Raw genomic sequence first — 22,522 nt, 5'->3', positions numbered from 1 at the left:
ATTCACCATTTTCTCCGAATAATTTGTTTCAACCATTTTAAATCCATTTAAATGGAGCAATGTCTCACTTATATTTTTAAAATGTCCCGTTAGCAAATTTAATTTTTCGGAGGCTCGTTTAGTGAGAAATAGCGAGTACGTGTTTTTCGAGGCAATATTCTATCCGAGAGTGCAATAATCTTGAAGAATTAAGAATGATCAATAGTAGACTAAGAAAAGTTAATTGAGGGATTAGAGGTGAGTGAGTTCAAATTTTTGCTTTATCGCGCGCAAGTCGGAAGTTTGCGTATTTCGTGTCGGTATAACTAAGTGGAGATTTAAGAAATTTATACTAGACTACTAAGAGTGAATAATTACCATATTAAAGAAAGTACCTTGGGAGGATTAGTGCACGAGTGTATTAAACCCGAGAGAAAATGATGGTACGAAACCCTCGTGTGACAACTATTCAAAGTTGACTTTTTGTACCCAACATAAAGCTACTTTTCTCATTCTTTCTCCCCAAGTTTCATCACTCAAAAACCCTCACTTTCTTCCACCTCTCTCAGCCGAACCTCTAGCAAGAAAAAGGAAGAAGAAAACTCCATTGTTTTAGCTTCAATTCACCTACAAAACTTCCACCAAATTGCAAACTACTCGGAGTCACATTTCATCTTGGAGCAAGGAGCAATCGTGTGGTTTTCTTGGAGGATTTTGGTGGAAAAAAATTCTGGTTTCTTCAAGGGTTCAAGAGGTAACCCTTCACCTTCTTCAATCTTTCTAATTTCTTCAAGAATCATGGTTGGTTTGCATGGGTTTACAACCCTAAGTAAGGAAGAGGCTAGCGAACTTGAGGTGTTTCATTTCTTGATTTAATCTTTAGGCTAGCGGCCTTGAGGTGGATTATAGGTAGCTGACTTGAGAATTAAAATTTTTGATTGTTGTGTTTATGTGTTCTATGGAAGGTTTATGGTTAGAAAATGAAGAGAAAGTTGAGAAATGTGCAAGTTTGGAGCTGGCCGAAATTCTGTCCATTGTTGCTCTGTTTTAATTCGAAATTTTGGTGCTTGTTTGGCTGTGAAATTGAGTGATATATGTTATATATTGTGTGTAGAAAGTGTCTACCAAAATTGTTTCAATTGGTTGCTCAAAACTAGAGTTTCGAAAAGAATCAAAACTGGAAAACGTGTTGTAGAGGTCTCGGACAGTGCCTCTTTGTTTGAATGTAACTCTCTGTACAAAAGTCAAAATCAAGTGCTGTTTGCGGCATTTGAAACTAGACATTCATATCTTTCCAACGGTATAAAAATCACTTGCTAGTTCGAACTAAGTGAATGGTAGTGATTCCACAAATTTGACTATTCTGTTATGACTATTTGTCCGAGAGGAATGGAGGAGCTGCATCTTGTGGCTTGATTTTCTCTCACTTCTGAACTGATTTTGGAAATGACTCTTTCCGATAAAATGTAGAATTTTGAACCTAGTTTACAATGCCACCAACCATTCCCAATTTTAGTTTGTATTGGGTGAAATGTGGTCTGATTTCTAAAGTGCAACAAAGCTGGAAACTGGAAAGTCCTTCCTTTCTTGTTGGCCGAATGGTCAAACTTGTTTTGGGATGTTTTTTTCAAAATTTTTGATGTCAATTGCTTATCAATTGCTTATTAAATGTTTATAGGACCTTGGTTTCAAAAATGGATCGAATTGGGGCTGATTTCATTGTGCAAAACGTTTGAAAAAAGAAGAAAAGCAAGAGAGCAGATTAGCCTTGAAACATTTTTTGAACTTTAATTGTTTTGTTAACTACCTTCCCACATGTGTTTTTACATGAAATTTGATAGAGAGATAGTCCACATATGGAAGTTTAAGTATACCAAATCTGGTGTAAATTTAAGATCATTTCGATACCCAAATAAAGCACCAAAGATGACTCTTCAAATCTGGAAAAATTTCGATCAGTGTACAAAATTCAGCTGAATTTAAGCTATTATATCTTGACGCTCAAAACTCTGAATTTAGTTCTGCTTGTTGTGTTTAAAAGCTTGTTTGGAACTCTTATTGTTTTATGAATTTCAAGGGCTGATTCACTTTCTGTGAATTATGCCGGATTTTCAAAGATTGCTGGAAAACCAAGACTCGTTTAAATCTGTCTTCTTGGAACTGAAACTTTGAGCTGAAAAATGAATGCTTTCCATTTAGAATCTTGGAAAGTTTCTAGAAAATTTTAGTACTTCAAACCTAGTTTCTATCAGTATAAATTTTTCCATTTTTGGATATGCCAAACTCAAGATTTGATTTTTAAAAAATTATCGCGCAAAGCTGAAATTTCTCGATTTCTTAGGGAATGAGTTTTAAGAACTTGTCATTTTCTTTTGATCTCGATGGACCATTTTAAACTCGATTGTATGGAAGAGGCAAGTCTCTCTTGGGACTTTAATCCTCACTTTTGCATCACGATTTTCGCGAGATTTAAAGCTCTTTTAAGATGATGTCTTAAGTCTTAAACAAATATACTTTCGTCCTTAATTGATAATGGTTGTGTGAATTGGTGAGTGATAGTTAATCGTTATTTCTTCAGGCACTCAAATGGATCTTGAAGAAGGAGCCGACCACTAAAAATCTTGTTTGCACTTACTCACTTGTTTTGAATTGATGAGTGTCAAGTGTATGAAGTGTTGCTACGTGCTTAATTGTTTTCATTAATTGAATATTTTGCAAGTGTTGAGTTGAGTGTGTACTTTATTGCACTCGTTCTCTTTTAAGTGAATTATATTTGAATTGTATGAAGTAAATATTACTAAGTGAATAAAGTAAAGTGTTGCAATAATAAATTATACTATGTTTGCATATGTCGATCGGAGTGAATTTCCTCGACTCATATATATATAATAGTGGGGGACGCCCAAACTCATCTGCCGACCTTGCGACTCAAGCCGGCATGGGCTTGGTCGTGAAACTTGGTGAGTTATGAGAAAAATTTATAAGCTTGATCTATTTGAGAGATCTCGCTTGGCATACTTGAGTAGTATCGCCTTATATAAAAGATGTGCAGGCCCAGAGTAGGGGTGTAACGGTGAAGGGGAATGAAGAGTAAATGGAGTTCTACAAAGTTAATGCCTATCCGGTTGACGAAGTGTCATTACGGGGAAGTATTGATCAAGCCTTGGCGAAACAAGTGGAATCTAGCTCCTGAGAGCTGCTGTATCCTTATTAAATATGTTAATGTTATTTATGAGATTATTTGAACTTCCTAGTTTATTTCTCGTACAAATGTCATTGCTACTTGAACTATGTGTTTGCATGTTTTTTTGGCCTCACTGAGCGTCAGCTCACCCCATTAGCTTTGTTTTCCTTAACAGGAGCTTGGAATGGAAAGAATTTTTGGAGAAGCCGATTTGATTACTTTTGATTAGTATTTTGGGTTGTATTTGATTAGCCGATTTCTAGTGATTGTGCTTTTGGGGAAAGTGATGTACTTTTGAGAACTTGTGTTGTAAGATTTGAATATTTATTTAAGAAAATGACTTTTTTCGTTTCGACTTTTATTATTTGGTTGTTATCCTTAAGTTTGAATCTAATTGTATTGAGTCCTGGCGAGAGCTAGACAGGCGTACCGCGGATACCCTTGGATTCGCCCTTGAGAGAAGTGGGGGCGTCACAGTAAGTCTAGAATTTAAGTTTGAAAATTTTCTCATAGAAGGAGAAGAGACTAGAAACTTCAACTAAATTTGTTGGTGTTACACTCTTTGTTTTCCAATGAATAACTAAAGTACATAAGATCATGATTCGATTCCTTCAATTATTGCCTTGTAAGTTTTGATTTGAGATGGGTAAATAGAATAACCATAAGACTATATGTAATACTAGTAAAGATTTGTGCACTTGAACAACCTAAGATTGCTTTGGTAAATTCCTCTCCTAATATGATAATATTTGGATAAGAGTTGTAAAGCTTATTCAAAAATGTTATCTTTCATACTAAGTTTACTTTCAAATTAGACAAACAAGAAAATGGAAAGTATGGATTCAATGGAAGGAGATTATCCATATGTATTTCTTCAAGAACTAAATCCATTGTCTCTAAAGATAGAATAAAGTTTGTTACTGAGAAGGTACATTGAGGTAAACCAATCACAAAAACACCCATAGAATGACACAAGTCAAATTGGAAGAACTTCAGGCATGATTGCAGCGTAATGATTTATTGTGATGTCTCACAAAAATTTATTATTTTAAAATGCATTCCGAGCATATTTAAATATTTAATTGCCCATTTACTCTAATTATTATTTTCTAACCTCTTTAGACCTAATTACATGGATTTATAGTTTCGTTATATTTTTAAAGTGACTCGTTTCAAAATTTAATTTTTGGAAGCTCATTAAGTGAAAATAGTGAATACGCGATTGGAGTCAATAATCGATTCGAGAATACAATAAACTTGAAAAATTAGAGACTTGCAGGATGGTAAGATAGGTATTTTATGTTTAAATATTCAAGTGATAGTTATTAGTGCTATCGTTATAAGAATTTCTTGGAAGTTTCGCTTTATCGCGCTTAATTTGGAGATACACATTTTTACACGCGCGATTTAATTGAGGGACTTTAGACCCTTATTTTGGGACTATTAAGAGTAAATAATATTAATATGATTATGAGTGCATTAAAGGTTTAGTGCGCTAGTGAAATAAACTCGAGAGGAATCGAGCACAAAACGCGCGCGTACGCGTACTATTGAAGAGTTGACTTTTGCACCAACCTGGGCCACACATTAAAGGTTCTTAAGAAAACTTTATTTGAACAAACGCTCTCTCTCCTCACTCCAAGAACAGCCGGCCAAGGGAAAGAAAAGAACCAACCTTGCTCCATCACTTTCTACTCCAAATTCTTGCACCAAATCTCAACCAAATCAAACCAAAATTGAACCACACTTAGCCTAACACTTGGAGATTGTATCTAGCTAAAAAGGGGGAGCTTTTCACGGTTCATTTTGAAGCAAGGAAGGTCAAAATTTCTGCTCTTGTGCACCAAATGGAGTAGGTAACGATCAATTCTTAAATTCTTGGCCTATGGAAGTTGATTTATACTTATGAGCTTAGATATTCATGTGGGTGGCTTGTTATTGTTGGAAAATTTTGAATGTGGGCTCTATGAACTCCCACTCTTGGATTGATGGCTGATGTGATGCTTGATGATGGATTTAATGTTGGTTTAGTGCTCAAATTGGTAGATTAATGGTGCATAGCTAGTATAAATTTCAAGTAGTGCATGGATATAAAGTTTCCAATTCTGCCCCTGTTATGATTGTGCCTCTTTTTGCGGAATTTTGAGATTTTAATGGCTTGTATATGATGTTTATATGTTGCATAGATGGTGTATAAAGTTTCATCAAAAAATATTGAGGTTTGGTTGGTCAAATGGATTAATCTCGTAAAACTAGCAAACCTGGAAAAATTTCCCCGACAGACAGCCTTCTTGTTTCGTCCATAACTCTGTGCTCCGACATTGAAATCAAGTGGCATCAATGGCATTTGAAATTAGACATTCTCAACTTTCCAACGGTATAAAATGCAACCCCTAATTCCACCCGAATATTCCGTACCAATCGTTTAAAGATGACTGTCCTGTTTCTCTGTTTTCCTGAAACGAAGTTCAGAAGCGGCAACTTGAGGCTCGAATTTGAGCTAGTTGTGTGCTGAATTTCAAAAAAATTTCTTCCATGAAATTATATTTTTATGAATGTATTTTCCGCTGCCACCAACCATCCTCAATTCTGAGTTGAATTGAGTGATTTGTGATCAAAATACGAAACCTACCCTGTTCTTGAAAATCCTAAATTTTGGGCAGAATTGATGCTAGACTTGGTGTGGACTTGCCAACTGAATTTCTTGGAGTTAAAACACTTACCAAATGTACCATTAATGTTCCTTAGGTTTTTCCTATACAAATGAATCATGTTTGAAGGATTTTCCTTGGCCAAATGTTTGGAATGGAAAACAAAAGAACTCAAGGTAGTTTTGCCTTAGGATTTTTCGAAACTTTGGTTGTTTGGTTGACCACCTTCCCGAAGGTATTTTTTCATGAAATTTGATAGAGGGATACCCTTTATATAGGAGTATTATATTGCCAAATTTGGTACCAATTCCAGTCCATTTCACTGCTCAACTAAATTACCAAAATTCATGACTCGAGTTTGGAAAACCCTAGTTTCACAAGGGAATTTTGGTAACTTTGAGTTGCCATATATTAGTACTCAAAACTCCATTTCTCATTCTGCTTGTTTTGTTTTGTTGTAAACTTGGATTGTGATTCTAATAGAGTTCCAAATTTCAAATGCTGGTTCCAATCAAGTGAATTTTGCCGAATTTTCAAAGTTGGCCAAAAACCAACTTAACTCTGCCTTATGAACCAAAACAACGACTTTGAGCTCATTTTTGAATGTTTTCCATTTGCAATCTTAGAAAAGTGTATTCTAAGAACTTTTAGTACATTGGAAGAGGTTTCTAACGGTACCAAGTTTTCCAATTTTTGACATGTGGAATGTGAGATACGATTTTTCAAAATATCATATCAAAACTGAAATTTTCCGAATTTCAAGGAAATGGAGTTTTTCAAGTACTCCTTATTCCTTCGATATTACTTGAACGTTTTATACTTGATTTCCAAGACAAAAACTAAATCTCTCTTGTACTTTGAAACCCCACTTGAGAGCCTTGATTTAGGATACATAGGGCTCGTTTCACGAGACCTTCTAAGATTATACTATGGTACGATCTTCTTTAATAGTAGGCGTTTGTAAATGATAGTCTATTGTTAATTGCTCAGGCATACAAGAGAACCTTCAAGAGGATCCCACAGTGAACGCCTAAAGCTCTGAGGGACATTTCTTTCTTATTTCTTATATTGGTGAGTGTCAAGTGTATGAATACTTGATAGTTGATACATGCTTAATTGTTATAATTGTTTGGAGATTTTAAAAATGGAGGCGAGTGTGTATTTTACCGCACTCGTTCTTATTTGAAATGAATAACTTATGATTCAAATGAAATGAATGAGTTATGATTGACTTAATTGAATAAAATGAGATAATTGAATGATTGAATGAAATGAAATGGTATGCTATGGCTGCATACGTCGTTGGAGTGAATCTCCTCGACTCTCAAATGTAAATGAGGGACGCCCAAACTCATAGACCGACCTTGGACTCGAGCCAGTATGGGCTTGGTCGGGAACCTTGGCGAGCTATGAGACAAATAAACTCGACCTAATGAGAGGTCTTGCTTGGCATACTCATAGAGTATCGCCTTATAAATATCTTACGGGCCCGGGAGGTGCACGGTAGACGGAGGGAAGTAAGTGGTGATCTACGGAATGGAAATACTGACCCGATTGATGGAGTGTCATCACGGGAAGGTATACGAATGACATTGGCAAAGCAAGTTGAAATTAGCTCCTGAGAGCTCCGATATCCTTGAATTGTTTCTGCTTACTTTTCCGCTCGAATTGTTATTTATTGCAATATTGTTGCTTTACTTGTTAAATTGGGATTGTTACTTGAACAATGTGCTTCCATGTGTGTTCTTGGCCTCACGAGCATTTTGCTCACCCTGTAGATTTGTTTTCCTTAACAGGTTTGGGCTTGGAATGAGATTCGGAGGAATTTCTCTTTTGTGTACTCATGTAATAGGGTTCCAACTTCTTTATCTAGACTTTTGGATATTGTATATTTTGGGCTGTATTTTGGAAATCCGATGTAGAGATTGGGTGATTGTTATCGATCGTTAAGCTTGAGTGCTTCCACACTATTTATATGTTTATGTTCTAGTTGTTGACTTCTAGTACCGCTATAAGCTTGAATAGAAATTGCTTGAGTTCTGGCGAGAGCTGGGCAGGCGTCCTGTGGATCCCCTTTGGCTCGTCTTAGGGAGAAGTGGGGGCATCACAGTTGGTATTAGAGCTCTAGGTTAGAGATCTATATGGGAGACATATTAGATACTTTACCCTTAAGACCTGAGACTGGATAATTAAGTTATACCTTAAGAGGTATTTGGAGCATACTAGTGATTGGGTTAGACATGCATAAACGACATCCGAATTGGATAGTGATTTAATTTCTAACCCGAAAAGTGCTATTATTTTGCAGGGATGGAAAACGGAAATGGAGTTCCGGCAGCTAACGGGAATGGCCATGCAAATGGTCATGTAGTGCCTCCTAAGCCTATCTTCTACCGAGCTCTAGGAGGAGGAGCTCGAGTACACTATTCCCCGTCTGACAGATATCTCTGATGTTCGTGGAGGTTGACCTTTACCTACCTGAACCACCTTGTGCTTGCTTTGCACGACGAGCGTTGTCAGTTAGTAAATCTTAATCGGGATTTACAAGCTGAGGTGGACGAGTTTCGACAGATGGTGGGGGCTCAGGGAGAGAGGATTGTGGAGCTCGAGGAGATACTCGAGGGCGAGGTGGCCACATCTGCTGTGGTTCGTGAGGAGTTTCGGAGTACTAGAGCTCGACTTACTAGGTTGAGAGAGGAGGTCCATAGTCGGGCTTCCGACATCTTGACTGATGCTACTAGGCTAGTGGATGAGTCAATGGAGGTAGTCCAGAACCCCTGAGGAGGAGGAGGATCCAGAGGAGGACACTGAGGAGGAGATTCCTCCTGGTAGTCCTACTGTGGACTAGGTCTAGATTGATTGACCTTTCTTTTGACCCTTTTAACTAGTACAGCTAGAATTAGCAGGGGTGATGCTAAGTGCTGAAGCCATTGTATTTTGCATGACTGTGTGACTTACTTTTGAAGCACTTGCTTTTACTTTAGTTTTCTGTGACTAAAAGTACTCTTGTGGCATCTGTGTGCTATATTTTTGTGACTACCCCATGACTTGCTAATTGTATGAACTTGATGTACTAATGAATGTATATTATTGTTATTCTCGATGTTTTGATTGGTGCCTGCTTCTACTTTGCATCGTATAATTGATTTATTTCCTGCACTAATAGAAGGGCTAAGAAGTGGTCGAGGCCGTGGGCGAGAGACTAGATAGGCCCAATCTCAAAGGGATGACCAGGGATCGACAACTGGACCGACCCAAGGCCAGGAAAATATTGAGGGTAATCAAGTGGCTGCTGCCATTAATAGGATGACTGATATTCTAGAACGCTTAGCTGATAGACAAGGTCCTGGACCGTTTAACCAACTTGGGGGTCAGGAAAGAGGAGAGGATAGAGCCTTAGAGAGGTTCTTAAAGTTCAACCCGCCTAAGTTTCTTGGTGAACCCGATCCTGAAATAGCAGAGAATTGGTTAGAGAGGATGACCAATATATTCTCCGCCCTAGACTATACTGAGGATAGGTGAGTGAATTTTGCTGCTTTCCAATTTGAGTGAGTGGCTCGTGCTTGGTGGGACATGATAAAAGGAAAATGGGAAAGAATTCAAACCCCTTGGACTTGGGAGAATTTCACGAGGGAGTTTACTGGAAAATTTCTTCCACCCTTGATTCAAGAAAAAAGGGAGGATGAGTTTATCAAACTGAAACAGGGAACCCTTAGTGTAGCGGAGTATGAAGAAAAATTCACTAACCTTTCAAAGTACGCTCCCGAATTGGTGACCAATGAGCGGAAAAGGATTAGACGGTTTGTACAGGGACTTAATGTGGAAATTCAGGAGAGCTTGGCCGCAGCCCAAATTTCTACGTTTACTGAGACTTTAGAGAAGGCACAAAGGGTTGAGAGTGCAAGACTGCAAGTGAGGGACTTTCATAATAGAAAGAGAAATTTCTCTAGCTCTGCGTCTGGGCAAGCTAGTAAGAGTGCACAACCTTCCAAAATGGAAAGAGGAATGGGAGGAATAAGGACCACTGGAGCTTCTAGGGGAGTTTTATCCAGAGGAGGTCACAGTGGACCGGCTCAGGCTAGAGGAGCGCCTTCTACTGATTCGGCTGTGACTCCTCAAGTTACTTGTGAATATTGTGGTAAATCCAACCACTCTGACAACGACTGCTAGAGAAAATTGAAAAAATATTTATTTTGTGGTAGTGCTGAACATCAAGTCGCCAACTGTCCGAAATCACCAAAAATAGGAGGTAACCGTCAGAGATCAGAAAAGTCAAATTCTAAGCAGACCAGTGCCGGAGGAAGTTGACCGAAAGTACCGGCTAGAGTTTATGCACTGGATTATCAACACATCCCTAAAGCGACTGAAGTGGTTGAATGTACAATTTCAATCTTTCATCGTTTAGCTAGAGTTTTAATTGATCCGGGTGCAACACATTCTTTTGTAAACCCTAATTTCATGAGTGGGATAGATTCAAAGTCAGTTAAGTTACCGTATGATTTGGAGGTTAAAACACCTATTGGGGATCAAAGTTTAATTGCTAACTTGGTGTATAGAGATTGTGAAGTTTGTGTTGGGGAGAGGAAATTATTGGCCAACCTGATAAGTTTAGCAATTAAGGGATATGATGTGATTTTAGGAATGGATTGGCTAGCCCGTTATAATGCCCAGTTAAACTGGCGAACAAAGATTGTAGAATTGTGCATTCTAGGGGAGGCAACCCCGAAGTTAGATGTAAGGGGTAAATTGGCTTCGTCCGCACTTTTCTCAGGAATTCGGGTTAGAAAATTATTAAGTAAAGGAGCTAAAGGGTATTTGGCTTTCCTTATTAACACCCCTAGTAATAAGGTGAATTTGGAGGACGTGCCTGTAGTAAAAGACTTTTCAGATGTTTTTCCTGAAGAGTTAGAATCTTTACCCCCGGAGCGGGAAATAACTTTTAAGATTGATGTAACTCCCGGAGTAGCACCTATCTCTAAGATACCATATCGAATGGCACCAGCGAAATTGAAGGAGTTGAAATTGCAACTGCAGGATTTGTTGGATAGGGTTTTATAAAGGAGAGTGATTCTCCGTGGGGAGCCCCGATTTTGTTCGTTAAGAAAAATGATGGGAGTTTAAGACTATGTATAGATTATAGAGGCTTGAATGATGTCACAATTAAGAATAAGTACCATTACCCCATATTGATGAATTGTTTGATTAATTGCAAAGGGCGGTAGTACTTTCGAAGTTGGATTTGAGACAGGGTTATTACCAATTGAGGATTTTGGAGAAGGACATACCCAAGATTGCTTTTAACTTGAGTTACGGGCACTTTGAATTTACAGTGATGCCATTTGGGTTAACTAATGCTCCTGCAACTTTCATAGATCTAATACATAGGGTTTTTAAGCCTTATCTAGATCAATTTGTGGTGGTTTTCATTGATGACATTTTAGTGTATTCTAAGAATGTGAAAGATCATGAGAAACACTTGAGAATTGTTTTACAAACCCTGAGGGAACACCAGTTATATGCTAAGTTTAGCAAGTATGAGTTTTAGTTAAAAGAAGTGACTTTCTTGGGACACATAATTTCTAAGGATGGGATTGAAGTGGATCCAACTAAAGTTGAAGCTGTTTCGAAATGGAAACGACCGGAAAACCCTACTGAAGTTCGGAGTTTTATTGGATTAGCAGGGTCTTACCGGAGATTTATCCAAGATTTTTCTAGAATTGTTGGACCAATGACCGAGCTGACCAAGAAGAGTGGGAAGTTTATTTGGAATCCTAAGTGCGAATAGAGTTTCCAGAAATTGAAAAGACGTTTAACTAAAGCCCCAGTGTTAGATCTACCCAATGGAAAGGATAGTTTTGTGGTTTACACAGATGCCTCTAAGGAAGGATTGGGATGTGTTTTGATGCAAAATAACAAAGTGATAGCATATGCCTCGAGGAAATTGAAACCGCATGAAGGGAATTACCCGACTCATGACTTGGAGTTAGCAGCTGTGGTCTTTGTTTTGATGAACTTGAGACATTATCTGTACGGAGTGACATTTGAGGTTTTTACAGACCACAAAAGCCTTAAGTACTTATTTTCTCAAAAGGAGTTGAATTTTAGGCAACGTAGATGGATGGAATTTCTGGAAGACTATGACTGCACGATCAAGTACCATCCAGGAAAAGCCAATGTAGTGGGCGATGCTTTGAGTCGTCAAGTGCAAATGGCTGGATTGATGATCAAGGAATTACAATTGTTGGAAGAAATTAGTTATTGGAATTCTCGACTGGGACCGAGGAAAGTAATACTAGGGAACATTGTTGTAGACACCAAATTTTTAGGGTATTTTTGTTTACTATTATTTTTTATTTTTTTATGTTAGTTTTTATTTACTTTTAGTCTTTTATCTTTATTTTTAAGTTATTTTAGCATAGAATTTATTGAAAAAGAAAATTATTCGCAAAAATAGGCTTTAGTTTTTTTAGCGTTAAGTTCATTGTTATTTAATTTTAAAAATAAAAAAATAGAAAAATAGGGAAAATCATCAATTAAACACAAAATGTTTTTTTTAGGCATTTATTTTATCTTTTATTCCTGGGTTTCCTCATTTTATTTGATTTTACTTAAAATGTTATTTTTATTTTTTTATTTTATTTTATTTATTTTTTAATTGTTATTATTATATTATTATGAAAAAAAAAAGCAAAAGCACAAGAGAAAAATTGCAGCTAGCCATTTCTTCTATTTTACTCATTTTCGTTGTTTCTTTTTAAAGTTTAGCTCATCACTCAAAGATCTCATTCATAAAATCTAAGGGCTCCAAAAATTTTGGTAAGAAATCCAACTATCATCCTAGCCTTAGGTGTGAGGGTTTGAGGGTTTAGCTTCCCATATAAAAGGGATAAGAGAAAGCCGTAGAGTTGAGGGGAGGTTTATGGACGGCTGGAGAAGAAACCGAGAGAGGGGAAGATCGAAGGAGCTCCGCGAGAGAAAAAAGACAGAAGGGAAGATTGGGTAGCGGCTAAAGGGTTGGAAAAGGAAAGGAAAGAGCCTAATATAGAGGAGCAATGGAGGAAAGCTACAGGGGGCTGGGGTAGATAGGAAAAAGAAAGATTACGGCTAGGCTTTTGAAAAAGGCAGAAAACAGAGCAAAGAAAATTAGGGAAGAGCATCGCGAGGGCTCGTCTGGAGGAAGAAGAAAAACCCAAAAAAAAAGAGTTGCGGGAAACAAAACAAGGGAGGAGAGAAGGAAAATCCGGTCGGCTGCTGTTCCTCAAAGAGCAAAGAAGTCACTGGAACTACTAATCCTCACGACCGTCACTGTCTTCACCATCACAGTAAGTATTCCTCTTCCTGCTAAATTTTAGTATCTTTTCAAACGCAGACTCTTGGAGTTCTTAAAACATGTATTCTGTGACCTTGCTTATGAAACTTTACTGTTTTGTTGATTATTTTCCCTCCCCTTCTGTTTCATGTTCACTAAGATTCTGTTTTTTCCACTTTTGTGAGTGGCTGTGCGTGGGTCATGGGTGAGTTCAGAATTTTTGTGACTGAAAATGTATGAACTCAAAAAGCTGTCAACTTTCGTGCTTCCTTTCCCCTGTGAAACTGAATGTGTATGATTCATGGGTTGCAAATTTTTGTTCTTAGTAGCTTGTCTGTGTTCATGGTTGGGGCTACGTGTAACATGAACCTCTGCTACAACAAGCTCGAAGTTGTCGACTTGTTGCAGCACGGTTGGCAGACCTATCGTTGTTAATGTTTGTGGTAATGGCTGTCAATCTTCGCTTCTGAGTTGATTGTTGAAGAAATGGTTCTGTTTTGTTAAGAGTCATGAACGGAATCATCTAATACTTCCCACAAGTTTGCAGATTACAGTCTTCATGAATTCCATGTGTGATATGACGGCAGGCCATAACATTGACATGGTTTTACAGCTTTGAAGCATTTAGCTACTTCTTTTTCTGTTTGGTTGTCATTGTTGCAAGGCATGATTTGTTGAAGCTTGTGCTCCTAGGCAATAATTCTGGGTTCGTTTGCTAGTTGAGATGTTCAGTGTTGTTAAGGGGTGTTCGGGTGATGGCTTAGCTGGTTTCGTTTGAAGTTCCGTGTGAGCTTTTTCTGCATCAGACTTGCAGAAAGCCTGCTTTCTATGAGTGGTCAGTTTGCTTCCATCCGAGAGTTTGGAGAGATGTTTTCTATGAGTGTTGAGTCTTTTGTTTGTTCTTGATTGCAAGATTATGGTTGGAATCTTAGATTTTTATCTTGTGAATTTGGTTGGAAGTCACGGCAGAGGTTTAAGTTATTTTGGTTGTGTTTTGATAAGCCACAAGTCTGCATCAGAAAAATATTACAAAAGGCCTCCTTAGCTGCCTAATTTTATTTTATTTTTGTAACAGAAAGCTTGGTTCGTATTCTTGTTTGCATGAAAATCTTCATCATTTCTAGTTCTGCCATCCTCTCTCACGCATCTCGAATGATAAGTTTGATAAAAGTTTGAGGTTGAGTTTCGATTTGAGAGATTTGTGAAACTTGTCGCGTGCGGTTGATTGCCGAAGCTTCATAACATAAGAAAAGTTGTTGCAGAAGCTTGTTTGCATATTTCCTTCGTAAGCAATTTGCATGGAGTTTTTGCATGAAAAATGGCTTCTAGAAATTGCACCTTACTCCCTTTAGTTTCCATCTATGTTACAAAGGCCCAATTACGTTCTAATTTCTTGCAATTAGGTCCTACCTCATTTGCATTTGAGTCCCACAACTTGATTTTTCAGGGCTTTTGTTTTCAGTTGGGCACGGATCACCTTTTTGTTGATTGCAATATGAACTCTGGGCGTTTATCCTTGGGATTTTAATGGCTTGATTGATGTAATTGATGATTTATTTGATTCTAATGGCATTTCCGTTAAGTCATTTTTGACATTTGAGACTATTTGAGCTCAATTAGTGTCATGATTTACATTTATGTCTTTATTCACCATTAAATTGGTACCTTGATCTTTACTTTTATTTTGGAGGGTAAATAAATTATTTCACTCCGAAGGGCTCCATCTCCAGGGAGGTACACTCTATTCCTAATTTCTCACTTTATTTGACCATATGTGTCTATGTGATTTATGTGCTTAATTGCATGCCTTTTGAATGTTTTCATTTTTATTTATTTATTTATTTATCCACTTTATTTGTTTTAGTTTTTATATAGTTATTTTCAATTTCGATCATTTGAAAGGCACTTGAATGCCAAAGTTGTAATAGCTAGCTTATTATTTTATTTATTTTATTCCATTTCCCCCTTAGATTGTAGTAGGACCTCTCTAATGTAATAGATGGGGCTTTCTTTGCTTTATTTGCCTTGTGTGTTTTTCATGCCTATGTGTTATGTGCTACTCGCTTTCCTAGAATCTTGCATCTAGATATCATGCTTACGTGTTATGTGTTTTATGTGGTTTATGTGTTTATTTGCGTTATTATACTTTACATGATTTATTTGATTGTAATGAATGTGTGACGTCACCACACTAGTCCAACGCTAGTTGTGGTCTCTTTCCCGTCACCACACTAGTCCAACGATAGTTGTGGCCTTTTGTTCTAACTTTTCTCACTAGTCCAATGCTAGTGGGAAATTGTAGACATGGGCTAGTCCAACGCTAGACCCTTAGAAGCCCCTCAAGCATTAGATCATGGTTGTGTGATAAAATCAGTTCATCTCATGCATATCTTTATTTCCTAGGGTTTTTTTTTATCATGTTGCATGACACTTTCCTTATATGTATAGCCCTTATCCCGTATTTCCCCTTATATATATATATTCCTTACCCCTTGGTATGAAAACATGACATTAGACTTGCATTTCATCTAAGCATTAGAATTAGATTAGATCATTTGCTTGATTAGATAGGGAAACCCCTTGGATATGGGATATGGACAAGTTTGGCTTTTCTAGCCTTAGCACGCTCGTATTCCCTCTATTAAAGGGAACATTGAAAGTCACGAGTATAAGTCCCCCGCACCCATTATGATGCATTCCTTTAGGTCATACACATTTGTATATTATTATTTTCTTTACTTTTTCTTTCTTTCGAGTCTCATGCTTGCATTATTCTTGACTTCTTCGAAGAGTCCACATTGGGCATCACAATTAATGTGATTGGCATCAATTGAGTTTTGAAGAGAAATTTTGACCCACCGATACTCTCTTAGGTCTAGGGTTTGCATTCATATAGTACATCCAAATGTGATAAATCTTAAGGGTAAAATAAGAAAATCTTTGACTAAATCGCGCAACTAGCCTTGGCTAGATTGAAAGGGTGCCTTGGACTCTTATCCTTGCCTTCCCTTTCTTCAAACGTGACTCCTGAATCTTTTTCTCTGATTTTCATAGACTTGGAGTCGTTTAAAAAGGGTTTTCTACTTTTTTTCTTTCAAAATTCATTTTTAGGTGATTTGGTACACCTTAACTCTATACCAAGTGGCGACTCTATTTTTCATTCAAAAAATCCTTTTTAAACTATATTTTGGGTCAAATCATCGCATTTTCAAGTCCCATTTAGACCCATTTTTTCTTTATTTTCTAAAAAATCAAAAACTCATTTTTTCAACCAAAAATTGGATCAAAAGCCATTTTTCTAAACTCGTCATTTATTTTTCTTTATGTTCAAAAAATGGGGCGCGACAGTTGGCGACTCCACTAGGGATTTAGAGAGTCCAAGCAAATTTGATTTAGTAAATCCTTTTCTTCTTTTAACATTTTCATATATCGCATTTGGATGTTTAGGGTTGCATTTTTCCCTTTTTAGGATTTTTACATTTCGCGCGTATCAACTCACTCCCTCGCACATTTTGCGTACGATTAATTTGATGGATGAGTGATTTATTTATGTGATCCCGCGCTTTGCATTGCATTTGGGTGGGGGGATTTTTACCCTAGAGCCTCACGTTGGTTCTCGATCCCTCCCCTCCAAACGAAGCACTTCATACGTGCATACATAGTTTTAGTCACCCTATTTTTCTCTTTATCATGGGCGCTATCCCACATCTCCCTGTAGGATTAGAATCGATTTCCTTAGATAGGCGGATAGTGTGCACTGCGCCCATAGCGATGCCTAAGGGATCACTCGAGCCACCAATCAAAGGCCCAGGGAGTGATGACCCTTCGCTTTTAGGTCTGAACGCTTGGGAACCGAAGCCTTATTGAGTCTAGATGCATTAGTGAGCCAAACCTCATGCATCCATACTAGAATTACCTAGGGTAGAGTCGACCTTACCCTAAATTAGGGACACTATTCACGAGGGGAGGGATCCGACCCCTCTTTACCTTTTATTGTTTTATCTCTTTGTATTGTTTCGCTACAATGTGTTATGTGTATTTGTCTGATTGAACTAACTTTTCTTGGTTTTTGTCTCCATTGCATTCATAAGCTTAGAAAATAAGAGTCCTGATATGGTACTCTTTAGGAGCCTACCCTATTTGATGTGACACGTTTAAATTCAATTCTTCGCATTTGTAGTATAAATACATTTCATTTTTAGGCTCACCCCCGCGTACCAAAAAGGGGTTCCTCTAGGTCACGTTTCATTTGTGTACTGTATATTTACGCGCTTTGATAAAATGGCATCATGCATAAACCCTAGAAGGGAATGCCATTTAGGGGATCCCGTGTTAGGATTAAGCTAGCCTATGTCTCGGATATTTAATCCAACGAGACTTCCATGTTTACAATTTTCTTTGGCCTAAGGGGTAAAATTCCAATGTAAGGTACTAAACAGTGAAATTCCTCCCCAGATGGCTCCGTGCCGAATGTTAGATCATATACCTCGTGAGCTGATGGTTTGGAAGAACAACATGGCGCATGAAGTGAACCGATTGTTCCCATATATAGGGCATCTACCGAGTCTCTTGAACATAACCCCAAACATAGCAATCATTCAAGTACTACTCGAGTATTGGGATCCCGATGGTTCCGTTTTTCGATTTGGGGTGTGTGAGTTAACACCCACTTTGGAGGAAATAGAAGGACTATTGCAAATGCTTGGGAAAGGTTGCCCTATGGTGTACCCAACTAGTGGAACTAGAGGGCAGTTTTGCAAATTTCTAGGTTTAAGACAAGTTAGTATAGACCAGCACCCGGACGCAAAATCATGTCCACTGGAGTTCTTATACGAACGATTTGGGGAAAAGGACTCTTATGACCGACACCATGATGACTTCTTTATTAGCAGAGAGCAGTGGGAAGGAAAGCGAGTACAAGTCTTTGGACTAGCCTTGACCAGTCTACTATTATTCCCGCAAAAGCATGAAAAGGTTACTTTCTCAACAGTCAACATGATTCAAAGTGTGTTTCTAAGAATCAAGGAAAAGACCCCTACTTTGGTACCTATCATCATCGCTGATATCTTCACCGCAGTTACCGAATGCCAAAGGAAGAGGAGGTTTTTCTATGCATCCAACCTGGTGCTTCAAATGTGGGCAATGGAACATCTGTCAAAAAGTGCGCTAAATCCATTGGGATCATGTCTTCCAACAGCAAATTGGGTTGAGTCGCACCGAGAAAGGGTTGGAAAATTCTATCGAATAGCGTCTCCAAGTTTGTTTATTCAATTCAATGCTTTAACTTCGGATAAGATACAATGGGTTCTTGATTGGACGAAAGTAAGAGATCCAGCTTTCAAAACTACACAATTTGGCTTCATCCCGTTAGCGAGCACCAGTGGATTGATTATGTACATGCCACAACGAGTTATGAGACAGTTTGGGTATTCGCAGAGAGTGCCGAACATACAAGGAGTGGGAAGCATCGAACTCAATACAGTTGCTGAGTGCCGGAGTACGGTGTTGGAAGCTTGGGGGAATCTGTGTAGTTTGGACAACCTGCATTTGGATCAAGTGAATAAAGTAGAGCCTAAGGTCATCTTGGAGTACAACGACTGGATCAAATCAATAATGGACCAAGGAAGAGAAAAGGTATCGTTGGTCTCCGTTACTCTTGAAGAGCAGAATGAGAAATTAAGGAAAGAATTGGAGGATCATCAGTTGCAGATCATGGTGGCTGATCAAGCATTGGAAGATGCCCGATCACAATTGAAGAAAGAGGCAAGAAAAACCGAGAAATTGGAAAAGGCATTGGGTGCATTTGACAAAATCCAAGATGAGATTCGGAAACTTAGTATTGGGAGTTCTAGAGAATCCCAATACACTAAACTAGCTAGACATGAAGATTTTGTAAGAATGGTTAGTCAAACCATCAATGAGATTGTAAAGAATGATTGAGTTTATCCATACTTAATGAGAATTCCTGCTTTTATATTCACTTACAGGTTTAAAAGTGGGATTTTACCCCGAAGGTATAGCATTATGTTAGGCCTACCCTTGGCATAAAAAGGCCTCCCCAATAGGACATGCATCCGAATTTTTTGGATATTTACTAACACTTGTCTTTTTCTTCTTCTTTATTTTTATTTTTGCTGGAAAAGCTAAGCGATGGCTAAAATCTAAAAGCAAGCCATTTCATATTTTCAGGTAATATTTAAACATAACTTCTCGTCGAATCCCCCTCATAACACGATCCTGTAGTCAAGCCCAGAGGAGTCGTGTAAACATGAGTTCACAACTGGAACCCTCGGATAGGTCTGCTACTGCAGCTCAACCGGAGGCTACGAGTTTAGGGGTTCAGCTAACCGAGATGCTTACTAAGTTTGGTGAGATGGCTGCCGAGATGGCGGCCCAAAGAAAATTGATTGATGAGTTTATCAGCAGCGGAGTTCAACCCGAGCCCGTACCCGTCAAACAACCTGAGCAAGAACCATTTGTCATACCTCCGACTCAAATAACCTCTACTCCATCCTTCCTTATTCCACCCGAAGAAACTTTCACCTATGCCACCACAAATTTGCCATACACTTACCCTCCTAACCCTTCATTTTTTCCTACTCACGCGCAGATTCCACAATCCCAAGTCACTTCACATATGTCACCTGAACCACATACCTTTTATCACACTGCAGCTGAGCCCTTCCTGCCAGACCATACCATTCAAACCAAACCAGAGATGGGAGAATCTTCCGCTCCCGTTGATATGAAGCCGCTCAAGCGCCTAGACCGTTTCGATGAATTTATGAAAAGTCAAGGGTTAAACAAGCAAGGAGTGTTGGAGTATGATGAACTTTGTCTCTTCCCAAATGTGCAGTTGCCTGTGGGGTTCAAGACCCCAAAATTTAACAAGTACGATGGAACAAGCAATCCCAAAACGCACCTCCGTCTGTTTGCTAATAAGTTAGGAAAGCCCATAGATGACGAGAATCTGCCTCTAAGGCTGTTCCCGGAAAGTCTGGAGGGGGATGCACTCGACTGGTATTCCAATCTGAAACCCGAAAAAGTAAAGACCTAGCTTGACTTGTCCAATGCTTTTGTGAGGCAGACGAGTATGACTGCGACTTGGCTCCGACACGAACTACGTTGGAAGGAACAAAGAGAAAACCCTCTAAGGACCATAAGACTTATGCCAAGAGATAGAGGAAAATAGCTGCAAAAGTCGAGTCACTAATGACTGAGGACGAAATCATACGCACTTTCATTAAAGCACATGATCCGCCGTACTTTGAAGAAATTTTCCGCATGACTGGATGTTCGTTTGCTGCTATTGTCAATAAGCTTGAAGAGTACGATGACTTCGTAAGAGTTGGGAAGATCGTTAATGTCTCTACCCTCAAATCACAGTTGGATGCTTTGCAAGGACAAGGAAGTAGTGGGAAAAAGCCGCAATTTAAAAAGAAAGAGGGGGAAGTTGCCTTCATCTGGGATCAAAACCTTACACCGAGACCCAGATTTCAGTACAAACCAACATATTCACCACCTTATCCCTATTATTCAAATCCTCACCCTGTCTACAATACCAATATCTCCTACCCCCGACCTCACCCAAATTACGCCAACCCGCCTACGGCCCCTTTTCAAATATCTCAACCTAACTTTCAACAAACTCGTCCTCGACCTCCTTACCACCAAAAATTTTCCCCACCAAACAGACCTACCTACAACTATCCCCAACCTATTGAATCCTACAATCAAAATCGTACCCGAACGTTCACCAATCTAGGCAGGCCTTTGGATTAGTTGTACAAGCAATTAAAGGCTGTCGGTAAGATAGGTGTGATTCCCCCTCCAACTTACCCTTATGGCATGCCTGCTGGGTATAATCCACAGGTTACTTGTGCTTATCATTCAGGAGCACCTGGTCACTCCACTGCCAATTGTCGACTCCTCAAACATAAGATTCAAAACATGCTCGAAGCAGGGGAAATCATAATTAGGAAGAGAGAAGAGCAAGGACCGAATGTTAGCAAGAACCCCTTGCCGGAACACCCTGATACGGTCGGAGTTATTATGGATGATAAGGAATTTGAAGAGTTTTTCCGAAGCATGTCAAATGAAACAGAAGTGTTCGGGGTAATGGATCAACCTTTCGTGATAAAGGAAGCATCGTATGAGGGAGATAAGAGGCCCTTCATTTTAGACCTAACTCCATCCGAAAGTGTAGCTTTAGAACCTGTGGTAATTGAATTCCCGGAACAAGTACCGGTTTTAATTTTACAGCAAGTGCCGTGGAATTACAGTGAGCCCATTTTGCAAATTGGGGATAAACAAGTTTTGAAGGAAGAAGTGTCTGCTATCACAAGGTCAGGAAAAATAGCAAGCTCATCCACTGCTGGCGTCCCAGTCAAAATAAGCAATCATGAGCCGACTACCAAACCCGCAGTGACTGAAGAAGAGGCATGGGATTTTCTCAAGAGGCTTAAGAGAAGCGAATACAATGTGGTTGAACAGCTGAACAAAATGCCTACCCAAATTTCCATCTTAGACTTGCTTTTCTCCTCCGATTTGCACAGGGATGCGTTACTTGAAGTTTTGACTAAGGTTCGGATTCCCAAGAATATTTCAGTTGACAATTTCTCGCACATAGTCGGAAATGTTTTGACTGCTAAACAAATCACTTTTTCTGATGAAGAGCTGCCTGCGGAAAGAACTGGTCATAACAAAGCCTTATATGTAGCTGTGACGTGCAATAGGAAAATGTTGCCTAAAGTACTGATCGACAATGGGTCTACCCTCAATATTTGTCCTTGGAACACTTTGGTAAAGTTAGGGTTGCAAGATGTCAAATTAAAACCCTCAGAAACCGTAGTTCGAGGATTCAATGGAGCCGAAAGAGGGTCCATAGGAGAAGTAAATTTGGTGATCGAAATGGGGCCCGCTCAATTTCAGATAGCCTGCCAAGTTATGCACTTTCCCAATGTCTATAATGTTTTACTCGGGCGGCCGTGGATTCATAGCTCTGGCGTTGTACCCTCTTCCTTGCATCAAGTATTGAAATTTGTGGTGAACGACCAGCTGATAACCATTTTTGCTGAAGAAGATTGCATTGTAATTGCCGATTCCAAGCCTGAGGAGGATGGTAACTGAAATGCTTCAGTGTCTTCTTACCGTACAGCTGACATTGTCTCTGTGAGTTGGATAACAAGTGAAGCTTCAAAAGACGAAATGGTTTTGCCAGCGGTCAGTGTTATGATGGCCAAGGAAATGATTCGCGGAGGATATGAATTTGATAAGGGATTGGGACGCAATCTACAAGGCATTCTAAAGCCTGTGAAACTCATTGAAAAGAAGGACCTATTTGGTTTGGGATTCCGTCCGACTGCCAGAGATATAAAAGAAATGAAAGCACGCAAGAAG

General features: G+C 38.8%; 1 protein-coding gene across 1 annotated transcript; it reads left to right on the top strand.

Annotated features, from left to right (window-relative positions):
- Nucleotides 1-20,971: 20,971 nt before the first annotated feature.
- On the top strand, nucleotides 20,972-22,252 carry LOC113739031 (uncharacterized). The gene has a single exon (XM_027266280.1). The coding sequence runs from the start codon at nucleotides 20,972-20,974 to the stop codon at nucleotides 22,250-22,252; it is 1,281 nt and encodes a 426-aa protein (XP_027122081.1).
- The last annotated feature ends 270 nt before the right edge of the window (nucleotides 22,253-22,522 follow it).

Source organism: Coffea arabica, chromosome 4c (genome assembly GCF_036785885.1).
Source record: "Coffea arabica cultivar ET-39 chromosome 4c, Coffea Arabica ET-39 HiFi, whole genome shotgun sequence".
Lineage (NCBI taxonomy): Eukaryota > Viridiplantae > Streptophyta > Magnoliopsida > Gentianales > Rubiaceae > Coffea > Coffea arabica.
The sequence above is the reverse complement of the archived record's forward strand: the minus strand, read 5'-3'. Positions and strand labels throughout refer to the sequence as shown.

What these genes read in the sequence shown, in the direction of transcription:
- LOC113739031 (XM_027266280.1), top strand. Translation starts at nt 20,972, where the DNA reads ATGCCTGCTGGGTATAATCCACAGGTTACTTGTGCTTATCATTCAGGA.